Source organism: Tauraco erythrolophus, chromosome 3 (assembly GCF_009769465.1).
Source record: "Tauraco erythrolophus isolate bTauEry1 chromosome 3, bTauEry1.pri, whole genome shotgun sequence".
NCBI lineage: Eukaryota > Metazoa > Chordata > Aves > Musophagiformes > Musophagidae > Tauraco > Tauraco erythrolophus.
The window spans coordinates 33,020,703-33,045,508 of record NC_141467.1 but is presented as its reverse complement, the minus strand read 5'-3'; the positions used below and the strand labels follow the sequence as shown (position 1 = coordinate 33,045,508).

Below are 24,806 nucleotides of genomic sequence, written 5' to 3'. Positions count from 1 at the left end.
TCTAGTACATGCTGCTGTCTGCCTCTTGACTATCTCACTTTACCTCCTGGAACCTGCTTCTGTATCCATCCAGCCTCCCAGAAATCCTTTGCCTCAGAATTCCTCATGTATCAAATTACTTTAGGTCTCTATTCAAGTACCTGCCTTCAGGATGTCTTTCCCATTCTACTGGTGTGGCCTACACTCCTTCCTCTTACTACACACTTTTTCGGTTTTGTGTTTGTGCGAGCTAGTCATACAGGGCAAGCTAGTCTAGTTTTGTTTAAATTGGTGGTGTTGTCATCTACCAGTCAGATTTTGCTGTCTTCGATTCTTTTGAAAGTTGTTTAGGCTGTTGTTCTTAGAGACTGAATAGAAAGTACCACAGGGCCAAGAACCAAATGTCTGCAGGATCCCATTCAGACAACCTTCATTTAAAGATGTTTATACTCTGTTAACAATTACTACTTTTACATTTAGGCACTTATTCTGTAAAGCACATGTAAAGCTAAGAATACAGTACACTTCCGTTGTTTGGTTCTTAATTTTAATCGAAATATTAGGCAGAACTTAGCAAATTGCTATAAACAGCAGTTTGAACGCAGCTGTCTTTGTTTTCACAAGAAAAAGATGTTTAGAAATATCTTAAACAAGATAGTTATGCTTACCCAATCTTTGTGCTAGAAACTAAGAAAATGATTAGCAAACGATACTTAACGATCTTGTGCTACTTATTTATCTGAGCTGTAATTTTATATGAAATGAAGCGATACTTCTATACAATAGCTCTAGTTGAATACTTTCTAACTATTAGATTTTCCATAGCTGCAGATTAGAAGTTACATTAATTCTGTTATTTCAGAGATGATAAATTTCTTATAAATCCATGTTGCTCAGCTAAAAATAGAAAGCTGCTTTTGCATAAGAAAGCTTAGGTTCTTCACTAAAGAATACTGTTGACCACAGGGAATATATTGACTTAACTATCTTGCACATGCTTATATTTTTTTTAATAATTTATCAAGCTGGATTTGGTACTGGGCTTTGACTTGTATACATGACAATTTATGTAAGTGGTAGAGGATAATTTAGAGAACGTAAGCAAGCGTTCTTGGTTATTTATCTGCTGAAAAGGTGGGTATACATTGTCATTCTCCAGTGCTTACTTTAGATTACCTTTGAGGCTACTTTCGAATCTTATTTTTTTTTACTGTTAACTAATTCTTATGCATATTTTTTTCTTTGCTGCAATAAATTTCTTCTGTACCAATATGCACTATAAAGTAATTGTCATATGTGCCTTCTAGGAGCATTTATTCCTGGAGTTCCTGTACAGCCAGTGGTTTTACGTTATCCAAACAAACTGGTAAGTTCAGCTTGCAGTGTTATTGGAAATATTGGGCATTTTCCTCTAAATATATTGGCAGTTCTGTAATCTTTTAGGTTAAATAATTAGGTTTAGAAATTTGGAAAGCATTAATAAATGCCTATTGACTAAATATGTATTCCTTAAGCATTTAGCAATATAAATAGTCTTAACCGAGACAGTTTAAATGTTCCTGCTTTTATTAGGTTACTACTTTAAAACAGAACTCTGAAAGTTATTTCAGGTTGTTATGAGAAGTACTGTACAAATGAGAAGATAAATGTCAATTTCTGTCTAGGATCCGTGTTCCCGTGTGCTCTCTGTTACTGCAGTGTGCGCTGGAGAGTTTTCTTAATGTCATTTATTGCTGGAAGATGCTTCTGTGCCTCCTGCCAGTGGGGGTGTTAGTCACAAATTAATGCAACTAGCTAAATGATAATAGAATAATGTGTTGAGGACCTTGGCACCTTTGAGTTGTCATCTTGTCTGTGTTTTACATTCAATGTGCTCTTGGCCAAGGAATGCTAGGCTCTAGCTAACTTGAAGTAGTCCTTCAATATAAATCAGATTCAAGTAAGATGCAAATTACAATGTTTATTTACAATATCTAAATTAAACAATTTTTACAAATGCTTGTGAAGATACAGGCAAACAAATTAAGACAAAACTCACCTCAGCTACTTCAAGATCAAGCCTACAGGAAAGCAGAGAAGAAAGGTTTGGGTTTTTTTTATTATTATTCAATTTACCTGATGTAGATACTTTCCTGTCCTACTGTAGCCAGAATCCTGTCTGTCTGCATTCCTCAGTTAATTAGAAGATGCTTCCTGGTGAAATTTGCTAGCTTTTATACTTGAAGTTTCTTTTTGAGCCCTCTGCGGCTGTTTTCATGTCCAGTCTGTCCCCTTCTAAAATAGAAGTTATTTAGGGGAGGATAGGAGGAGTGTCAAAAGTAAAATAAGGACTACCTTGCCTCTTTGCTGATGCGTGTCACGTCAGAAGATCTTACGTTATCTCTCTTTGACTATCCTATTAACAACGCCTTGATCTAAGGAAGGATTTTGTTTCCTCTTGGTACTTGAGTGCTTTTGTTTTGTAACTGTTTCCATTCATTGTTCTTTCTGTCAGTTTGTAGGTTGGTATAAAACACATGCTTGATTAAAAAAGAAAAGAAACAAAGTAAAGTTAATATATATAGACCACCACTTGCTCTTGACTGAGACAAGGTGTGATGGCAGTCAACTAATTTGCAGTAACAAACCCAAAAATTATCTTTGTGGATGCTGTGACGAATATAGCAGCCTGTTATACTCACACACCGTTAAGTGCATTGTCGCAGGTTACTTGGGACTTCATTACATAATTGGTTTAATTTCAGGAAAAAAGATTATTTTCTAAAAATATTTTTAAACTTTTATTGCACTGCCAGTTTAAATTGCAAATATGTACATGCCTTATGTTGTATTTAACATTGTTACTTCTGGTTAATATTAAACTTATAACAATATAAAGCTATCAAATGTTAATTTGCAAAAATCTTCAAAAATCTGTTTCATACTGAAATTCATACTTACTACTTGTAGTACATAATGATATGCAATGTTTGTAAAATAATATTAAATGTTCCCAGTGCTCTATTAACAGAAATTGTGAACTTTTTACATTGAAGTAAATAAATACATTTTTAATGAAAATGTTTATAACTTTTTTATGTGACTGCAAATGTCATAAAATAAACTGTAAATATTTGTATAGATATCCATCGGAGTTGGCCTGAATCCCTGTATGGAACTTTAGTTTTTCCTACTACTTTTGATTGCTGTAAAACACTTAGTTTTCTGTGCCTTACTAAGTCATTTAACCTCCTAAGCATTAATGAGAGGAGTGGAGAGTTGCTATTACTATTTTGTAAGCTTAGAGGCTGCAGAAGAGTTGCAGCAAAGTTAGACTGGGGAGAGAAAGGAGGAGTATGATGTGATATGTAAAGATGAGGTTAATTTTGGTTAGGATGCAGTTAAGGGTTAGATAGCAAGTAAAAACAACAGAGTAGGGACAGAACATTGTTTTTAATACAGTAAGATAGCATTGCTAGCAAACTCTAATTGTCTCTGGGTTCCTATGTCTTGTCTTGTTTGACTGCTGCATATTATAATTTTAGGTTTAGAAAGGAATTTCTTAAGACATTTGCTTAGCTGGTGAATTCCAGATATGCATCATGTGCAGTTACCCCACTGCTTTTAGCTTAAACTACCTTCTCTGATCTACCTTTAGAGCTCTGAGTTGCACAGTACAGATATGAACAGTCTCGGACTTGAGTGCACCTGGCTGTTTTGGGAGACCTTTGAGATCATATGTTTTTATCAGAAAAATTTTGGATATGCTGGCAGGAGTCTCCTATAAATAGGTCTGACTCTTGCAGACCAGAATCCTGTTTTCCACTATATAGCATTTATAGCCACCACTCTTGCTGCATCCTGATGTTCTCAATGAGAACGAGTATGCACATCTGCTGTGACATTCATGTTGAGAATTTGTTGCAGGATTCAAGGGTAGATTTAGGTGAGATCTAAGGAGGAAATTCTTCACTCCGGAAGTGGTGAGGCAGTGGTACTCGTTGCCCAGAAAAGCTGTGGATGCCCCATCCTTGAAAGTGTTCAAGGCCAGATTGGATGAGGCTTTAAGCAAGGCGGTCTAGTGGAAGGTGTCCCTGCCCACGGCAGGGTGGTTGGAACTAGATGATCTTCAAGGTCCCTTCCAACTCAAACCATTCTAAGATTCTGTGACTGTTGATAGATGTGACTGATTTGATTTTTGTCGTGCCAGCGAGCCAGCACAATGGCTGCGTTCTGAAAATACCAATTCATTGTTCAGTGGTCCGTTGCCCAGGCAAGATACCTTTGTAGAGCTCACCTTTCCTCTGTCTCTTTCTGCAGTGTTGCAGTTTAGAGAGCTGAGTTGGATATGTGTAGTGCTGTGGTGTTGGTCTATATGGCAGACCTAGTCTCTGATTAGAGAAATTATCAGCTAACTACATTGCAATAGTCAGTATTGCAAATGAAAGTTCCTTATGGAAGAAACAAGCCAGTAACATACATACTTGCAGTATTATCAGGCAGGAAAATTGCCAGAAACAGTTTAGCAGTAAAACTATAGACATTAAAGTTCTACGAGATCATTACACAGCGAAGTCCATTTTCATGCACGTGTGTTGATTGCTAGGGATTTCTTAGTCATATTTTGCTTGATTTAAATAATTGAAAGCCAATATTTAAATTTTTAGTAGTCCTTCATGATATATTGACCTTACTCCAAGCTCTTAATCTATCTCATTAATCACATTTTTCAGCTTTTATAGATGCCTTACTTTCTTACATTTTACGTGTGACAGCCTTTTGCTCTAAATGATAGTTAAAACATGAATTTGACTTGATTTTTCAAGATCATGGTTTTAGATGGTAGCATAGAGCTGAGCTGGAATGTTTTCAGTAGGTTCATTGAAATATCTTTCTGATCTGATCTCTGACTTAAACTTGAATTTACCAAGCCCTCTTGTCTTTCCATTGATGACTTGTATATTTTTTTTTCCCAGTTGATCAGTACAGTAGCTTGGAACTCAGGTTTTTGGATTCTTACTTCTATGCTTAAATCTCATCTCTAAGTATTGTACTCTTTTCCTTTGCTGTTTCTTAGTCTTTACAGTTAAAAATATGACCTCTACTGTCATATTCCTTCTTGTCACCTGTTATATACTCTTTTCCAGGTCTCTGTTCCCTTTTTGCTATTTGCATCTTGTTCACTTCTTTCACTGCTATTTGTCCTCTCTTAGTGTTTCACACACTGCTCATCTCAGCCTTGTAAAAGTGCTGCTGGTCTTGCCTGAGAGTAAATTGGTGGATTGTTATAACATACCTTTTGATTCTTGGATCGGGCAGGTGGATATATGCTGCCTGTGAGTAAAGGCAACTGGAAAAATACTGTCTGAGGTAAGACATAAGGTCTTACTCATCCTACTGCTTCATGTCACCTCAGCAGACCTCCTTTCAGTCATCTCCACAGGCCCCAAACACTTCAAGTGTTACAGAGTGTTTGTATCTGTTGCTGGGAGGTCCAACTAAAGTGTTAGGGACACTTGAGGGACACCCTGTCGAGCAGGGGGGTTAGGAAAATACACGTGGACCATGCGTATCAAGGAACATCAACTTAAAGTAAACAACGTCTTTTTCTGAGGCTAACAGCATTTGAAGAATCGTTGAATCTTTAAATGTTTTAGGAATATTGATACTCTGTGTTTAAGAGCAAGGTTGCTAGGTATTTCCTGGCTGCATAAAAGATAGGCTGGTTGTTATTGGCGCTAAGAACTTTTGCAAAGAGGATGTTGGAAGTTTCCATGAAAACCTTTTAGTCATATGTCATCAGTTATACTATCTATAATGTAACAAAGTTTAAAGTACAGTAATTAATTGCAACTGTCACGCTTCTTTTCTTAGGATACGATCACATGGACATGGCAAGGGCCAGGAGCGTAAGTGGTTTATGTTTTATGCTTGTTACCATGATTGCTTTCCTTCATTAGTTTTATTTACATGACTTATAGACTTATATAGTCAAGTAGTAATTGCTGGTTATTGGATTATTCTTTGAGATTAATTTGTATCTTTTATCTATTATTCTCTAATTATGATAATATTCAGTTAGAGGAATCCAGTTATGAACAGTGTACTTCTGCTGCTATGGTTTTGGTGGTTTGCAGAATATGGATTTTAGGTTTTTATTTCAAATATATGTTTGGGGTTTTTTTTATCCAAGTACCTAAAGTAAAACAACTTGCTTCTGCTCTATGTATTTTACTGCCTGCAAATTTATTTGGTGTGTTTCTATATAAAATCTGTGTGGCTATTGGTTTGAAATTGGTCTAGTTTCACAGAAGCAGTCAACCTACTCAAGGAATTGGAGATACTGTTTCCGTTATCTTGCCTGAATGTAACTTTTGGTTTTTTGTTTAAACAAAAATGTTATTCTAGAGGTTCCTTAACAATTCATATAATGTAACAATACTAAATGAAGCAATTCTTTCTTGTTTAAAAAACTTGGAGAAGTTCTAATATGTTTAGATGAAGATGGAAACGAGAAATTTTGAACCCGAAGTGAAAGGGAGTTGGATTCTGTGGTTAACTGGCTTGCCGTTAACCTCCTTTTTGGGAACTATTGGTTTGAATGTCCAATCTGAGATCCTATATTTTAATAGTAATGAGGGAAACCATGGGGATAGCCAAGATTCCAGTAATTTACAATTTTGTTAATTAATTTAATTGGATTAATTTTGTTAATTAATTTTAAGTGGACTGGGAACCAGGCCTAATAAAGGGCATGTCTAGATTTGGAGACCAAGGAAATCACTGATCATTTTTAAAGGTTCAGCTTTAAATTTAATCATCACATTGGAAGTAGATGAATCCATGATAATGTCCTAAAGTAAGTAGGTACTGCAGCATTTACTGCATGCAGGGATTTCTGCTCTCTTCTTGTGAGCTCCTGCCTCTTCCCTTGCATTTGCACTGCAGTTCATCTAGCAGATAACTTAGCCAGAGGGAGGAAAGGTGAGTAACTTACTTTTAGTGTCCTACCTGAGGAGGTCAAGGACACAGAGGAGGAAGAAGAGGGAAAGAAACTTGTAGGTGTGTTGCCTCAGATAACTTTTAATGTGTACAAAACACTTATTTGGAAGTGCTGACCTCTGCTAATAAAGGTGAAATAAAGTTAAAGCTGAATCAGAGTCTGAGGCAGCATGTGATGTTATACAAATTCACTGGGTCAGTTTAAGTTACAGCTTTAGTTAATTAGGATTAATTCTCCTGAGTGACCTAAAATGTATTTTCTGATGTCTTAGCAGAAAATACTGTTAGGACTGATACAGTCTTCACTTATTCAGCAAATGTCTGTCTTCTGTCATAGTGTTAACTAAAACTTAATCTGGAAATGTTACTGTATTCAGGAGTACCTGTTTGTTCAAATTTGATGTAGCCTATAAAACGGACGGAAAACTTTTCACGTGGAAACTATATACTTTCTTCCGCTTAGGGAAGTAATGTTTTTACTAGTTTGACAGTATTCAGAGCAGATCAACTGACTACCTTGAAAAAAAAGATGACTCTAGCATACAACTTAAATTTTCTCTATATTGGATTTGAGTCAGATACAGGTTCTATAAGGGTTTTTTAATTGATATTTATAATTTAAGTTTAATCTTTGAGGATTACAGAGACTTGACAGAGAGAGTTACTTATAACTTCTTGGGTGTTGGACAAGGACATAGAAACCAGACTTTCACGTTTCCTATCTGTGATGTAAACTTCAGATCACAAGTTCCACTGTTATTCTTGCTCCTTTTATTTGCTTTAATGTGTTGGAAGTTCAGTAAGAAAGAAGGGGGGGGAAAAAAGTATGGCAGCCCTGAATGAGCGTATAGCAAAATGAGTAGGGTGTTGCTTCCAGAAACTACACTTTAACTGTCTAAGAGGATTTTGACCAGCCCTCCCCTCACAATGATGACTGCGTAACTACCTAGACACTGCATAAAATGTAGCTACTAATGCTGCTCCCTAATTTAGGTTTACCAAATCCTTTCCTGGATTTGAGTCTTACTGCTTTCTAAGGTCAAGTTGACTCCAGTATCTTGTGTCTTAGGCCACTAAAACACATGTACTGCATTTCATTAACAGACTTCTGAAGTGTAATGAACTTTGATTCCAAACCAAGGTAATGATAAAATCTTAGTGGCTATTATTAATCTTGCCAGCTCTATGCGAATACATCATTTTCCTGAAACAGACTTACTCTTTCTTTACACACTATACACGCATCATGTCTTACTGTATGTGTAGTACCTGTATAGCGTATTACTGTTCGTCTTCCTGCTTTTGGGTATCTTTTAAGATGCAACTTCAGTGTACATTGCTTTTGTTCCACCTTACAGAATGTACTGTATAGAAGTACTCTCAAAGACATTTTCTGTTAATTTTTTATCTGAATATGATCCTACCTAGAAGTAGGAGTGTTACTTGAAGATTTTGGAGCAGAATATACTACTGTTTCACTACATGTAAATTTTTTCCTCCACCTTTTTCCTTTTGTTTTCTCCTTTTAGGTTAGAAATTCTGTGGCTACTTTGTGTCAGTTGCACAATTCGGTGGAAATCGAGGTCAGTAAAAAAAAAAGTGTATTCTGAGCAGTTATCAGAATACATAATATTGTACTTAACTCTGCAGTAAAAGTTAGTATTCAAACTTTGTATTTTAGCACAGAACGTAAAAACAGGATAAATTTTAGACAAATTACTTCGGTTGTCTGAAAATGTAGCCCTAAAATGGAATAACAAATTACAGTTTTCCACTGGCTTAAGACTTTACTTTCTTACGCATTTAAATTGAGTAGATAGATTTCTGACACTGTTTAAGAGTCTTTTGTGAACAAATTTCTTGTCTTTTAATGACCTAATTGCTATTCCAGCTGGTTTATACCGACTGTGTATGTTAGATATCTCAGTGTGTAAATGCTGATATATGAACTAAAGACAGTCTTCTAGAGAAAAATCACTGTAGGTGGTTTCTTATAGGCCAGATAGCCAGACTTATTAAGTAACTTAATATTTTTTTATTAAGCTACACTGTTCAGAACGTGAAATCAGAAACAGAGAAAATCTATGTATATTCTTAACTTTGTTTTAATGAAAACACTGTGTGATCCTAAGACTGAAGACTGTTTTAGTGAAAATGAAAAACAGTTAACCCTTTCCTTTTTAAATTGGTTGTCCTTATGCATTTTACAGAGAGTAATTACTTTTTTGTGGAGAAGTACAGTATTTTAAAGGTGTTATATGGGACATTTGACAGATGTTCTGTAATTCTTTTACTTACATATTTAATAACGAAGCAGCTATTTCTTTGACGGAACTGATGGCAGGATAAATTAGTAGAAGAACTATTATGTATTTACATACATATATATTACTGTTGTAACATATATGTTAATCACAGTATTTATCATTGCTATGCACTGTGTTTACCTATTTATGCTATAAATGTCGTTTGTGTTACCACTTTAGTGCATGGTTTTAGCTATTAAGAGTATATATTTTTTTTTAAAAAAAATTTATTTTTCAAAATAGTGGCCTTTTTTTGGTAGAAGGGCTGGGGAGGCAACTGCCTCATGCAGGGATAAGACAAACAAGCTGATTGGCAGGATTTTTTTTATCTCAAGGACATGTTTTATGCCCTAGGCAAGTAAAATGGGTTCTTTTGCACAGAAGTGAACACTACTGAGCTCTCTGATTTTTGAGGCAGCAGCTGCTAGCAGATGCTGAGTTTCTGTAGCTCATACAGATCTTGCATAAGGACAAGTTACGATCTTTGGTCGTCTTCAAAACCAAACCAAACCAAAAACTAGTGACTTTCTGAAATACTCCATACTAAAGCAGGAGCTGCAGAGTAGAAGAGCAGAGCTGTTTGCAAGGCTGCTCACAAGTATGACGCAAAGTACTTAAGAGCTACTTGTTGAATATCTTTATGTAAGGAAGTGTGGCCGGTTTAGGAATGTAGAGGAAAAATGAGTTTTTCTGTGTTCAAAGTCATGTTTTTCCCCTCGTCTCCAAAGTTTGTTGGCTTTTATTCCTGCTTTGTTCTATCAGCACAGAGCTACTGGCAGGATACCAACCAGCCTTGATACCAGAATTACTGATGAAGATCCAATAACTCAGGGAGATTACAGCAAAACAACACGGCTTCAGTATGTCTTTGATTAAAGATTTGGTTAAGGTCTAGCAGCCAGCAATCAGGATTTTGAATTTGTTAGTCATCCAGCATGTATATTGAGAAGCAAGCATCTGTGTAGATTTTATAATAGGTTACTATAAATATTGGCCTGCCTATTCGTCCTGTACTTGCAACTGACATGCAAGCAATCTTTTAGAGAAGAAATGATATACGATCATCTGCACATGTAGTTGGTTTTGGCTCATGTCAGTTTGTTTTGCTGGCCTGTCAGCTTCAGTGTTCATAGGTCCCATCACAGTCTGCGACAGCTGAGAGTTCTTCTCTTAGTTTTGTTAGTGGGTGCTGAAATGATCGTGCCATTTCATCCAGTAGGCACAGACATGTAGAACACCTCTGAAATCAACTCATATTCAACCTTGTCCCATGTTTGGATGACATGATCTGATAGCAATTCGCAACTCAAAGAATAGAATGGGGACTTGAAGTTGAAGGAACAGTCTTTCCGTCTCTGTTAGCTTCGCAGTCTTTGTCCTTTGTATATTACATCACATCAGACTGGGTAGGTACATGCTTGTAAACACAGAAGACAGCAGTTGTATGTTTTCAGTTGCAGTGCTGCCTATAGGGAAATTGTAGTAAACCCAAAATAAATTAAAAAATTGTCCATCGTTGAATACTGCTAAGAACCAGTTAGGCAAGCATCTAACGGCAGCATTTTGGGGTACTGCTGATTGTACCATTATGCGATTCTGAAACTACAGCTAACTTCATAGTTACTGAGAAGTATTTGCTTAAATGCTAAACTTTATATTATTCCTCAATTGTTATTTTCTTTTTTAAAGATGAGTGTGAAATTTGTGGATCATAATTCCCATTTTGTACTACCTATAGGTAATTGTATGAAATATAACTAAGTTATGAAAACTTTGGTTTCTACTTCAGAGACTTTCCACAGGATTATGATCCTTTTGTTTCACTTAGTGCATAAATTATTCCATGGCATTGCATTACTAAGGCAATTGTCTGTCTAGTACTGAGCAGGGATGAGACTTGCAGTGATACCTTGTTTCTTGTATCTGGGAAGTTAGTTTAGTGGCAGAAATAGGATATTTTAAGGGTTTTTTCTAGGTGAAACTGGCCATGATCTTGAGGCTCACATCATATTTCAGTGAACACTTAGAAAATAGTCAAAAGCTGTAAGATCTTTTATATAGGCCATCCATTCTGAAAGCTGCCTTTTCTGTGCAGGTCTCCATCAGTTCTGGTTTAATTTTCCCCTTCCAGCCCCACTGATCTGTGATTCTGTGGCCATCTGCATATATTCAGAATTTTTCTTTCAATGAATATTAATAACTGATGTTCAATTTGAAGGAGAAATTTTTTCAAAACCTCCAACAACAGAAAATTAAAACACTCCTGAGGTGTACATTTAGCAGTCATATATGACTTCAAATTTGCAGGGGAACAGTAAATACTGATGTCCTGATATTTAAGCTGTAGAACAATGTTCACGTAGCAGATGCTTTTCTTAGTTATCTGAAAAGAGCTGAACAATATAGGATTGTAAGAAAACAGTTTGTGCAAGAAAATGCTAATACTTTTAAATGATTTAAAAACTCCTGGTCCCACTTATGAAGGAAGACAAAACTCTACTTGAGTTCCATGAGGTAAGAACTAACGCAGAGTCCACTTTTATGTGAATTTCTAGAAGTATGATGCATCCTTAAGCACTGAGTGTTCATTTTTATTTTTTTTATAGTCCTTTTGTTAATATAATTTTGTAAGTAGCAACAAACTGTATATACTTTTCACCATAGTGCTACAATAGAGATTGTTTAAAGTGTTAAATATTCTTGGTAAATTCAGTTCTCTGTACGCAGTTTCTACCTGTGTATATTCCCTCAGAAGAAGAAAGGAAAAATCCAGTGTTCTACGCCAATAACGTCAGACGTGTAATGGCAGAGTAAGTATATGTAATATGGAATAAAATAGATGTGTGGTTTAATTTAGGATCAAGACAATGTCTGAAATCACGTCAGTGTAGTTGCCTGCTTGCAAAGAAGCTTGTATTCTGCAGTAGTGTATACCAAACTTTAATATAGTAGTTGCTTTCCTCTCTGAGGAGGCTGGGGAGCCACAAATACAGCAGGAACTGTAGGAGATGGTGGTTTTGCATTTTTGGTTTTTGTTTTGTGTTTTTTTATCATGTGTTCATATAACAAGCCAGTTCTACTTGATGCTGTGGGTATTTAGTCTTCTGGGGAGAAAAGTATAATTGAATTTTATGAAAGTTAATGTAACTGAATTTTGCGCTACTGAGGTTGCATTTTAAGCTATGACTTTTTTAACACGGTTTAAGAATTTTCATGTATTCATTGTTAGCCTGTGGTTATTTCAAATAGTAAAGTACAGGAAAGCTACTTCTGTTACAAGTACGGCACTGGTACAATGTAGGCTAATTGAAGTTGAATGTTAATGAGAGGACACTGAGAGTGCTTGTCTACAGGTATAATAAGCCACCCATCGACTACGCAGACCTTCATTCTCTTTTGTTGTATTTTGCTGTTAAGAAAATCCAAAAATCTTGTTTGTCTTTTTTGTGCTTTCAGTAAATCTTACATTAGTCAGTAGATGTTCTTTTCAGTATTTACAGAGAACACTCAGGTCTGTGATCTAGAGATCCTCATCATTTGCATTTGTGGCTGCCCACAGAGAAGCTAAACAAACAAGCCTAACTGAAAATTCTCTATAGAGTCAACAGTAGAAGCAGCATAAGGATCAGACGTCCCGTCAAGTGCTTTGTTCAACACTTACATATAAATTGAATATTTGACAAGGAAGATGCTGTCATTCATGGAGGTTTGCTTCCTTAGAATGTTAGGTTCTTGCAGGACGAATGAATTTACTTGCCCAAAAAGTGAAATCCAAAGCAAACCTTTTGGCTCTCTGTTTCAGGCCAGGAACTTCAAGCATAACTATTCTCCTGTGCTTCAGGTTCCCTCAGGCAGCCAGACCAATAACAAAGGAAATGCCAATTATATTTTTTTTCAACTGCTGTAGCACTCTACATGTCTTTATTGTGTTCCTTCTCATCCAGGATGACAAGGATTGTATACTTTTGAAGATGCTTTCAAGTGTTAACCCACCAGTTGTATCACTCACGTTTTCTGCTGCCATATACCATCTGTTTGAGTATGTACACACTGGTTTGTTTTTCCTGGACTGTGGTGTTCATTGATGTGAACATTGTGACCAGAAGTTACTCAGTCCAGCTTACTATTCTGCAAGCACCCTTTCCTGCTCCTTTTCAGGACCTGATTTCACAGACTCTTTTTTCTAAACTGAACCTAGTTTATGTTTTAGTTGATTCAAATGTAATATGAGCTGATCACTTGATTAATGGTGTTTCAGTATTTGTGCACTGATCTGTCGCCAAATTCCACAAGAATCCAGGTGATACATTTCCATGTTTTAAAGGATGCTGTCATGGTAGGAAATGGATTTAAGGCTTACAACTTCCACAGACCTTTCACTTGCACCTTGGGAATATTTGCTTCTGTGATGCTAACTTCTGATAACTTTCCTTGCAGTCCTTCTCTTCAGGATGATGAGCAAGACCCAAGCCTTAGTGGCTGATCCCTTTACAGCATCTATAAAAATCCAAAGTTTCTTTCTAAAAGGGTTTCTTAATCTCACCTACGCAATTACCACTATTTTAATGTTTGTGATCTTCAACCTTTTTTCTCATCAACTGATGTTTATTCAATAGCATTAGGTCAAAAACTAGAAACGTGCAGTCTTGTTACAGCCCACTTAGCTCATGTTTCTTCCATTTTGGGGATTATCTATGTAGTCAGAACTGGAATTAATCATGCAGGATAGCCACTGCTGCCGAATAGTTAACTCCATGCTTGTTTTCCTTTGGCTCATTTTTTTATTTATTTTTTCTGCACAAAAGGTATGTGCAGATCTGATTAATATGCTGTTTAAAGTATGGCCCCTACTTACTCTCTGTTATCAATATGCTTTGCATTTGATTTTGTTGTACAATCTATTTTTGTTTGAGCAAGTCTGTTGTCTTTGGTCTTTCTGGCCTTGTTCTGACTGCTACTCTGTTTAGTTGATGTCCATCTCATCCTTAACGTGCTGTCAGGAGGTGTGTGTTTAGAGTCACTTTCAAATCACCGAAAATGTTGAGTGCTTTTGAATATGCAACAGTTCATGCAGGTTCTCTCTTTAAAAGAAATAAATAAAATTTGGTGATATCTTGTATTTAATTCTGAAACCACCATGCTAGTAAGTCATGCTGTGTAGATACATATTATATGGCTCACTTTTGTCATTATCACAATTGCAAATCATCATTTGGTCTTCATGTGCTTGAGCTGTTACCACCTTACATTGATGACAGTCAATGTGGATTATTTTGATCTGTTAATTTATTAATTTCAGCACTTACTGTTTTGTTATGTTTTCTAGTTGAGTGTCAAGCTTTCTGGCCTGTGTCGTTACATTTATAAGTTACTTTTTTTTTATATCTTCAAAGTATTAACTCATGATTTACTGTAAATAACACACTGTATGTATGATAGTGTTGTAAAATTGTCGGTGTGTAGACCTGAGACTTCAATCCTAGCTCTTCTAGAATTATTAGGAACAAATCTGGCCTTGCTATCACAAGTACTTATTTCTAAAAATTTCTCAGTGATTAAAAAACATGTCTACCACTGTTAAAGCATTGGAAAGTACTTCATTTTATTGTAAGCTATGTCATCTTAATTATTTCCTAATGTAAAGTATTTACTGCTATGGAGGCTTTTTTGCCTCTTGGCAATTTTACTGTCCTCAGCTAGTAATGTCGCTGTTTATATTTTTTCCTTATGCTTTAAAAGTGGTCTTATGCTCTTAATTGCATCAATTGCAACTTGCTCTCTTAAGTTTCCTTATTGTTTTTATGTGTCGTAGTTTCTAATTTATTGATACCCATTTAAAGTTTGGGGTTTTTTTTGTTTGAGTTTTTTCCCCTAAAAAAAAAATTAGTTGTCGCTCTTCATTGTGTGATTTGTAGCCTTTTGCCTGTTGAATAGATTCTTGGAACACTGATTTTCATTAGCACTTTTGTTCTGGAAGACATCTGATAGTTGTAAAGTAAGCAAAGTACTGGTTAGGCTATAGAAATACTGCTTTAAAGGAAAAGTTGGTAACTCCTGCGCTTCCGCTTACAAACAAAATTTGTTAGTTTGTTACTTACTGTCCATGGGGCTCAAATGTATTAAAAAGGAGGATGTCAGTAGCTCAGCTTCTAGTAAGTTGCATGTACTTAGCACTGTTCATTTTGTACACAAATAAGCTCGTCGTAGTGCAGGCAGCTAATTATGAAATCTGCACCGCAGATTTTTTGTGCAAGTCTAAAGTGACCTCACCAATAAATACAGATGTAAGCTGTTTAGATAATTATACCCAGTCCTGTTGGATGCTTGTTAGCATATTAACATAATTCCTTTGCTTTAGTTTGTTAGTTTCTCTTAGAGAGACTGCAAAATAGGGAAGAATAGGTTTAGATAGTACAACTTGGGGGAAAAAAAAAAAGAAGTTAAAATATTGCAACTTGTTAATGTTTTTATGCATATGGCAGATGTTTAGACTGAAACCAGATGGAACCTGGACAATGGCGCCCTTTCGTTTTTTCCGAACTGTAAACATCTCAAACTGAAGTTCTGTCAGCATTCCTGATTTTGAGCATTTAATTTTTCTGATTTTCTGGTATCAGAACTCAGCATTATGACTACATACATGACACTAACTAGGAGTTTTGCAGTTTCTTTTGCGGTGAACCCAGAAAGCACGCTGCCTGTAGAAATATCAAAACATTGTAGTCTGGTTTACATTTTTCCAATAACTTTGCTTTTCTTCTCCATTTACACAAACGTTTAAAGACATATTTTTATATTTACAGTAGATGCTTACATCAATTCAAGTGTGGAGTCTTAGACATGAAACTTGAATGTTTCTGTCTTCCTTATGTTTTCTTTGTCAAGTCCTTGCCAGGATCACTTTCCTCTTGTCAGAGCAGTCATGCTGTTGAAGTAACTCTTATCAGCTGATATGAGGATTACGTTTTTTTCTTTTTAGACTTTTGAGAAGTGAATCTTTTTTTCCAGCATGCTGGTGAAGGCAAAAGATACTGCGATAGTCTTATGTGTCCATTTCACCTCTTGTCATCTTCTACATAGTCAAATGAAACTTTTTTTTCTTGCAGGATTCAACAGCATCAGAACGTGATCTCTGCCACTGTATGTGATATGGTAATGCTAGTTGCTGAAGAATAGCCTGGAGGATGTGGATTTACAGTAGCTTACTAGTCTATCTCATGGCTATTTGTGTATTTTCAGTGGCCAATTAAATCTAACTTTGGAAAAACTGCTGTGTGCTGTGGCTGTGCTGTCTGAAATTTATATGTGATTCTGCAGAAGCATGGTTGGATGCTTAGCCCTCAACTTTGAAATTCAAGACTCTTTTTTTGTCACTTTTATACTGTCAAAGGCATGAGGATCAGTATAAGTGGAATTATTGAAGTGCTGGAGTTAAAAAGCATCTACTTTGTTTAGCTTTCAGCCATATAGAAAAATGGAGATGAGAACTCCATTGTGCACAGTTTATTTCTGTGAATTCTGTAAGTGTGACAATGAGGCCAATGTCGTTACTGAAACAGGGTTAACTATGCAGCTGCTTGATACATTTACTTCTCAAGGAAGAAATAAATTTTTAAAAGTTAAGTGATATTTTGCAACAGCCTGGTTTGAACTAGATTTTGAATGCTGAAACATGAAGAGAACCTGCTTCATTTTTCACCCCTTGAAGATTTGTCATGTACAAGCCTACAAAATCTTATCTGGATCAACAATTACAGGACCCACTTTCTTAACACAAGGGATAAAAGCAGCTGTTAGCAGCTGCTTTTTCAGTCTAAAAATTAAACCATCATGAAATACCATGTTCTTGAGGTGAACTCCAGACTCTTATGACTGGTCATAGAATCATAGAATCATAGAATGGTTAGGGCTGGAAGGGACCTTCAAAGGTCATCTAGTCCAACCCCCCTGCAAGGAACAGGGATATCTCCAACTAGATCAGGTTGCTCAGGGCCTCGTCCAACTGGCCTTGAACATCCTCCAGGGATGGAGCATCCACCACCTCTCTGGGCAACCTGTTCCAGTGTTCCACAACTCTCATGGTAAAAATTTTTTTCCTAATATCCAATCTGAATCTACCTCCCTCTATTTTAAAACCATTACCCCTTGTCCTATCACAACTGGCCCTCCTGAATAGCCTCTCCCCATCTTTCCTGTAGGCCCCCTTGATGTACTGGCAAGACCGCTATAAGGTCACCCAGAGCCTCCTCTTCTCCAGGCTGAACAGCCCCAACTCTTTCAGCCTGTCCTCATAGGAAAGATGCTCCAGCCCTCTTATCATCTTCGTGGCCCTCCTCTGGACCCTCTCCAACTGGTCCATGTTCTTCTTATGTGGGGGCTCCAGAACTGGACGCAGTACTCAGGTGAGGTCTCACGAGGGCAGAGTAGAGGGGGAGAATCACCTCTCTCGACCTGCTGGCCACGCTCCTCTTGATGCAGCCCAGGACGCGGTTGGCCTTCTGGGCCGCAAGAGCACATTGCCGGCTCATATTGAGCTTCTCGTCCACCAGTACTCCCAAGTCCTTCTCCTCAGGGCTGCTCTCGATCCATTCTCCGCCCAGTCTGTATTTGTGCCTGGGATTGCCACGACCCAGATGTAGGACCTTGCATTTGGCCTGGTTGAACGTCATGAGGTTGGTACGGGCCCACCTCTCAGCCTGTCGAGGTCCCTATGGATGGCATCCCTCCCTTCCAGCGTGTCGACAGCACCACACAGCTTGGTGTCATCGGCGAACTTGCTGAGGGTGCACATTCCATGCCACTGTCCACGTCACCGACAAAGATGTTGAAGAGGGCTGGGCCCAACACGGACCCCTGAGGTCCTTCACGGACCCCCTGGTCCTTCATTTGCTTGGAGAATGTCACAAAGTAGGACTAGTCCAAGGAGATAAAGGGCTGTCTACCCTGGCCTTCCAAGACTAAATAGGTGAAAGACTCTTTGGCTTGGAAAGAAGAAAAAGAAAAGAAAAAAAAAAAAAAAATTAAAAAATGGAGGGTTGTTTTGAAGGTCAGTAAAATCATTAATGTTCTGGAAATGTATAGTAGGGCAAGTCTGTTACTTTCCATAGCAGAAGAGAGAGAAAGCACTCAACAATAGATCAGCTAAAAGTAAATGGAAATACTCTTTAAAACCCATACAAAATTGTGGCATTCACTACCAGATGCATAAAATTAATTCATCAGAGCTAAGATATACTGTAAAAAACTTGGTCCATCAATGATTCTAACCACAGTGGTACAAAATAGTCTCTGGTTCAGGAACAGGAGCTTCCTATACAGATGACTACTAGAAGCTGGGTTTGTTTGTCCACCATGTTCTGTATGTCTTTTCCTAAATACCTAATAGTGAAGTAAAATACCGAATTTGCTATCCTTGAATGTCTTCGGCACTTTATAAAGATTATAGCCCAATTTACAGGGGCTTTTTTTGAGCAGCCTGTGGAATATTTTCTAGAATAGTTCACAGTTCTGCTTATTAACAATGTAAAACATTGTGAAAATGGTTTTGTTGAAGCATAGATTCAGAATGTCACAATATTGCCTGTACTATTTTCATTCACTTTGTATAGTATTACAGCAGTCACATGCTGGTTTGCGTTCAGAATTTTGTATGTGTAGTGGGTTGGTATGCAGAAAATGAGAAAGTTGATTGTTTTTGTATTATGACTGCACAAGTGTTAGACATAGGGAGCTGTTTGGTGTGAGAAGTCAGGATATAACAAGTACAACTGTTGCATGTAACAGATTGGGAAGGCTTTGGGGTTTTTGTTTGGTTTTGTTTTGTTTGGAAGTGACTTGCTGACTTTGGAGTTTCATGTAGTGTGATACCATGAAGGTAAATAGCCAGCATTTCAGAGAAAGTAGGGAGGGAGAAGCTCTCAACGTATGTTGAGCCAGACATGCACATCTGGCCATATAAATTGCTGAATATTAAAAAGACCAGGTGCAGCTTTACCAACTGTCAAAGCAGAGGTAGTAGGAAGAAAAGAGGAAAAAAATGCTTCCAAATGAAGATACAGGAAAAGCTGTTATGTTTCTTAGTTTATAAAAACATTGGGTTGCACTAGGAATTTGCATCTCAAATTGAAATAATCTTTTTCTTCTTTTCCCCTAGCAGTTGAAATGAAGTAGAGAAAGATTGCCCGGGAGAAGAGGTGTAATAGTTTAGTAACCGGTTCTGTAGAAAAGCTGCGAGTTGCAGTTCACCCAGGCTTTACAGTGAACTCTAGTAGGCCAGTCTTTATTCTAAGAAACTGAAAAATTCACAAGTCTTAGCTCAAATCTTTATATGTTCCCCAGCTTCAGTTTCTATGACATTTTGAGCTGAGGTTAAGGTCCTTTGTGTTAAACTGCTAGCCCTGTAAGCTTGTGATTTATCTTCTGAACCCAAGAGCCCCTTGAACTCTAATTTATCTGGCCTTGGTTCATCCTATGACTGAACTAACTTTACTGTGAGCAAAAGTTGTTTCTTCTTCCTCTTTTATTTCTAATCTTTGTAATTCTGAAAGTCTGTATGTTGTATATAAGCACACTGTTTCAGTTCATTTGCTGTTGGTTTTTTTTTAAGTCCAAAGGCTGGAAAATTGCCAACATGTGAGCATGAGGAGATGCTTTTATCCTTCTTAATCCTGTTTTGTGTATGTGTTGACACTGGGCCTACATGCAGGCATTAATTGTAGTGGGATTTTTTCCTGTACTGATAGCACTGTAAGTCTGGCCAAATTACCCCTCCTTCTGTAAGGGGTGCATGCAGCCATAAAAACATGCATGTTGGTTTTTCCTTTTATAGTTTGGCTGAGTCTGAGATGATCCCTCCTTTTGTTTGGAATTTGTTCTGTGTCGTAAGTTTGGTTTTGGTTGATTGTTGTTCGTTTGAGTTTTTTTATTGTTTTAATTCCTCTTTGGTTAGGCTTCTTCCATGTGTTAGCAGAAGTTATTTAGATTTGGCATTGGTTCTGGGATGGCAGTCAGTCAGACTTCTAACCTTCCTCCCAGCTTGAGTGGCCTGGTCTTCTTAGTCATCTTCCTTTTGATGTGTTTCAAAGCTTCTAGCTTTTAGTTTTAACAAGTTATGTTTCTTGCTTTGGCTTGCCACCTTATGGTTATGTTTTAACTTGTCTGTTTTCTCTGCTTTCCTTGAGAGAATATGTTTGGGTTGTTGTTTTTTTTTTTTAAAAAAAAGGTCTTTTCGTTCTGATTACCACCTTTAATTAGTGGCTGAGTCATACTGGATTTTTTTTGTCCTTTCAGAATCTTTTGGTAACTGTCTTATCACTTCTCCTGATTCCCTAATACGGTGTGTCGTTTATACCACCAAACGAACACTTTACCCTTTCAGTTTCTTCTTTTAACTTATTTTTAACCAGCTTCCCCTTTTCCATGTAGCTGCCCTGGGCTTCATCTCATCGCCCATAAGTTACTGTATTTCTGTTGCGTGCTCTACCTACTGTTGCCTTAAGATCTGATGAAATTTGGTGTAAAGCGCCTGGCTGGACAAGATCTTTGGTATTACCACATTCTTTTATATAAGCTGCTCTGGATAGTACTGCTTACAGTGTGTCCTTGCTGCCCTTGGAGTTCAGCTTGACAGTTGACAGGGAAGTCTTATAAGGATGATCTAGTGCACACACAGTACAAAAGAAGGGAATAGAAAGTAATCTAAACTGGCAGGATAGACTCTCCTTCTTCAATCCACCCTTTCTTCTTCCAAGGAAAATTGATTTTTATGTTTGTATAATACCAGTGATTCCATATTGTATAATACAATGCTGTACTGAATACCATATAAGTATTGAACAAGACCTGAAATACCCAATCTCTAAGTCAGGTGGAACTTGGAAGTGGATTTAAATCCCCCACAGCATGGGAGAGTTCTTCATCTGGATTTTACACACCGCTTACTAACTATTTAAACTTTAGGTCTATGGGAGGAATATGGTATCACAAGAACCTCTTGTCCATTCCAGTAAGGTGGTTTACTGATTTGCACATGCTCCTAGGACATTCCTCATAGGAGGAGTAGAGTGATGAAATGGGAACAGCTCAAGAGTGAAAAATTTGGAGTAACTGAATGTAGTTGCTTAGGATCACTCGTGAGGCAATCTAGCTTTCAACAGTCTGCAGGATTTTAAAATGCTTTTTCTATGTACCTGTATCTTTTTAGTTTAGTTGGCTTGTTTGGTTCCTTCCTGTTTATTGTTTCTTCTTGCAAGGAGGAGGCTGTTCATCCAGAGTCACTACCCTGTATATCCTTGGCTTATTCAATAAGTAGCTTATAAATAGTATCTAATTTTTTAAAATATTTGGTACTTCGGAGCTTGAGTATCTATTAGTGGGATGTTCTTCCTGAACGTTTGGCTTTCTCAGCCTGAGAGAGAAGTGAGAAACCCTGATCAGTAGCTTCAATGTTAAGCATATGTCTCACTAATGTGTTAGAATTCCTGAAGTTTGACAATTAATTGGAGGATAAAAGAGAACTGGCTTATGTTATTTACATTGGCATTCAAAGGCCTTGTAACAAGATTCTGGGGAAGAGGCTGCTTAACAGAAATCAAGTGGTGTTGCACGATGGGAAACTGCCATTACAGATCAAACTGTCCATAATAAAGTGTAGAATTGAATGCAGAGTTTTCATCAAAGCCAGAATGACTGTGGCTTGCCTCAGAGCTTTGTATCAATCTTGCCATTACTGTGTATTAACTTCACAGATGAAAAAGGTGGCTAGTAGTGAGGTAGAAGAGTTTATAGATGAAAAGAATGAAGGTAGCCAAGAAAAATTTCTTGTCAGAATCATCAAACTAGAAAAGGCTGCACAAAAGACACAATGTTCTGTACTAATAAAAGTAAAATCAAGTGTAATGGAAAACATGGCAAAGTAAACTCATATAGAGCAGTGTTTGCTTCTAAATTGTGTCTTATGTTTGTACACTGAATTTTTAGAGGCCTCTTCCAAACCAAAGTGTCTTTCTCTCAACTTTGGCACAGCAAATTCACTGCAACTACAATATCAGGATTTTTTTGAATTATCTTTTGGTGCTGCTATTACCACAGAGCATCAAGTCAGAATAAAGGAAAATAAGTACTTAATTTGTTCGGCATATAAAAACTGGGCAGTATTTTTTTTCCCTACCTTTCTTATGTCATGGACTTAAAAATAACTTGTGTTTCCTTGGAGTTTAACACTACTTGCTCTTATACTTCTGTTCTAGCCATTGTTTACAGAGAAATGTTGCCTGTTGTGTTATTTTAGTATTACCTGAAGGTAATAGTTGTTCTGCTCAGGTGTTTATTGGTTTATTATTATGTTAATGTAACAATATACATATTTACCATACTTATTATTAACTATAAATTTTTGTTTAGAGTAATAATTTGAAATCCTTGTTATTACTTCTATGAAAATATGAAGAACTTTTGAAAGTCTATGCACTACCTAATTTTTCCCTGTGTTCTTTTATGTTTTCATGTACCTCATAAAGTCAAAATAGATGTCTGCAATGGACAGAGATATTGCATTCTTTGTATGTGAATTTTCTTTTATGGGCTCTTTCTTGTAGTTCTTCAGAATAGAAAGCATAATTGGCTTTCTTTTATTAAAAAAAATAGTTAATATTCTGCTCAGTTTTCTTAAATTATCTTGCTTACTGTGTTTCTTTGGTTTATTCAAGGGCGTTGGGAGTTTCAGTGACAGACTATACATTTGAAGACTGTCAGCTAGCTTTGGCTGAAGGACAACTTCGTCTGCCTTCAGACCCGTGTCTCTTAGAATTTGCAAAGCTTGTGAGAAGCCTTGGGTGAGGCATATGCAATATTCTATGTAAGGCGCATCTTTATTATATATCCATGTTTATATAGTTTTGCCCCCATACAACAATATTGTGTTTATGAATATATTATACAGAATATTGTCACATTGCAATTGAGGAAGCACTAATATAAATTAAATCAATATGTTCTGTAATTGCAAGCAGCACCCTTAGATCCTACTGAGCAGAGTAGGTTGCAAAAGTATGTTTTCAGTCTGACAACTGAGCAGAGTGGTCTGAAGTGTTTCATTCCTGAACAAAACTAGAAGACACCTCCTGAAGAAGGTCCGGAATACTGTGGGATTCCTTATATTTGATGCAGTTAAGAGTCAATTGCCCTTTCCTGTGACATCTATGAAGGGAGGAACAGTGCTTCCATAGCAATCTTATTGACTGGGTTAATGTTACAATAGTGAGGGCAGAGGGGTCATCCTTTTCCAAGAAGCACAAAGAAATGGTTGGTCTTTTGAGTAAGTTACTGCTAGGTGACTTTCTAATGAAACTGTAGCTTAGTATGTGCAGTGTAGCTCCTCTCTCTTATCACAGCTTCAGTTCCCTCTAACTTTAAGTTTCAGAAAAAAATCACATGAACCAAATAGTAGAACTTGTTGCTACTGTTTTCCATTTTTTTCCTGTTTCTCTTCTCATCTTATTGAACAATGACAAACTAAATTTACAACCTCATCCTATTAACTGCTCTAGTACACAAACACCCTTTTTGGTTTTTGTCTCCTCACTTGAAAGTATAGAGCATAGTTTCATGTTTTCGTTCTATACTTTATTTCCTTTCACTAATTTTTACTTCATCTTCCAGCTTGTATACATAAATGACAAAAGAAGAGAAAGATCTATTGGAGAATAAGGAATGTAGGACAGCATACTTTATGCATTCAGATGACAACTATATATTAATTCATTGTCGAGACCTCCATCTGAAAATTTTTCCAGTAGGACAGGAGAGACTTCTAAGAGGAAACAAAGATTCTTGCTTTGTTCTAAAGGCTCTGAATTTACAGTATTAAGGGAGGGGAAAAAAAAAAGAAACCAACCAACCCAAAAGCCACCCACCTCTCTTGTTATGTAGTTGATAATCCAGGGATTCAGTTTAATCCTCTTGTTAAATTGTCTAGCTTCTGTCTGCTCAGTTTAAAGCTGTTCTTTCAAATCATACTTTTCTCGGTTTATGTTTTGGCCTCAAACAATTGCCTGCATTTGTGAGTGAGGTTCCCCGCAACCCAGAAGTTCTCTGTCTGGTTTGAGCAATTGTACATTAATGAAATATTATCCTGTCTTGATTTGAGTATGTGCCAGTAAGAAGGCTATTATGATGGTATTTTTCTTGGATGAAGATTGTAATATGACTTCATCTCTAATGCGTGTTTGATGGCGATGCAGTCATTTAGCTGTTTATTGGAAGGTTTTGAGGCCAGGGAGGCATTAAGATCATCCAGTTGCATCTCTAAATAACTGGAACAGTAAATTTTATCCAATGCATTTTGTATCTAGTCTTAATACTTGTTTTTGAGCAATAACATACCTTCAAGGTAACATCCAGTTTTAAATGCAAGATTTTTATAGTACGGCAAATACAGACTTGTTTTTGGTTTAGATTCTGTGCAATCGACTTATACCTCAGTTTGCGACACTGGAGAGTGATTTCTGTTCACATTATGTATCTACAGGATTCACTAACATT

General features: G+C 36.9%; 1 protein-coding gene across 1 annotated transcript in view; it reads left to right on the top strand.

Moving 5' to 3' along the window:
• The window catches only part of LPCAT1 (lysophosphatidylcholine acyltransferase 1), a 66,395-nt gene that overhangs the window by 25,164 nt on the left and 16,425 nt on the right, over positions 1-24,806 (top strand). Inside the window, 6 exon segments of the mRNA XM_086609128.1 lie at positions 1,287-1,345; positions 5,833-5,867; positions 8,490-8,503; positions 8,506-8,543; positions 11,994-12,076; positions 22,973-23,098. Coding sequence (XP_086465254.1) covers positions 1,287-1,345; positions 5,833-5,867; positions 8,490-8,503; positions 8,506-8,543; positions 11,994-12,076; positions 22,973-23,098 — 355 coding nt within the window.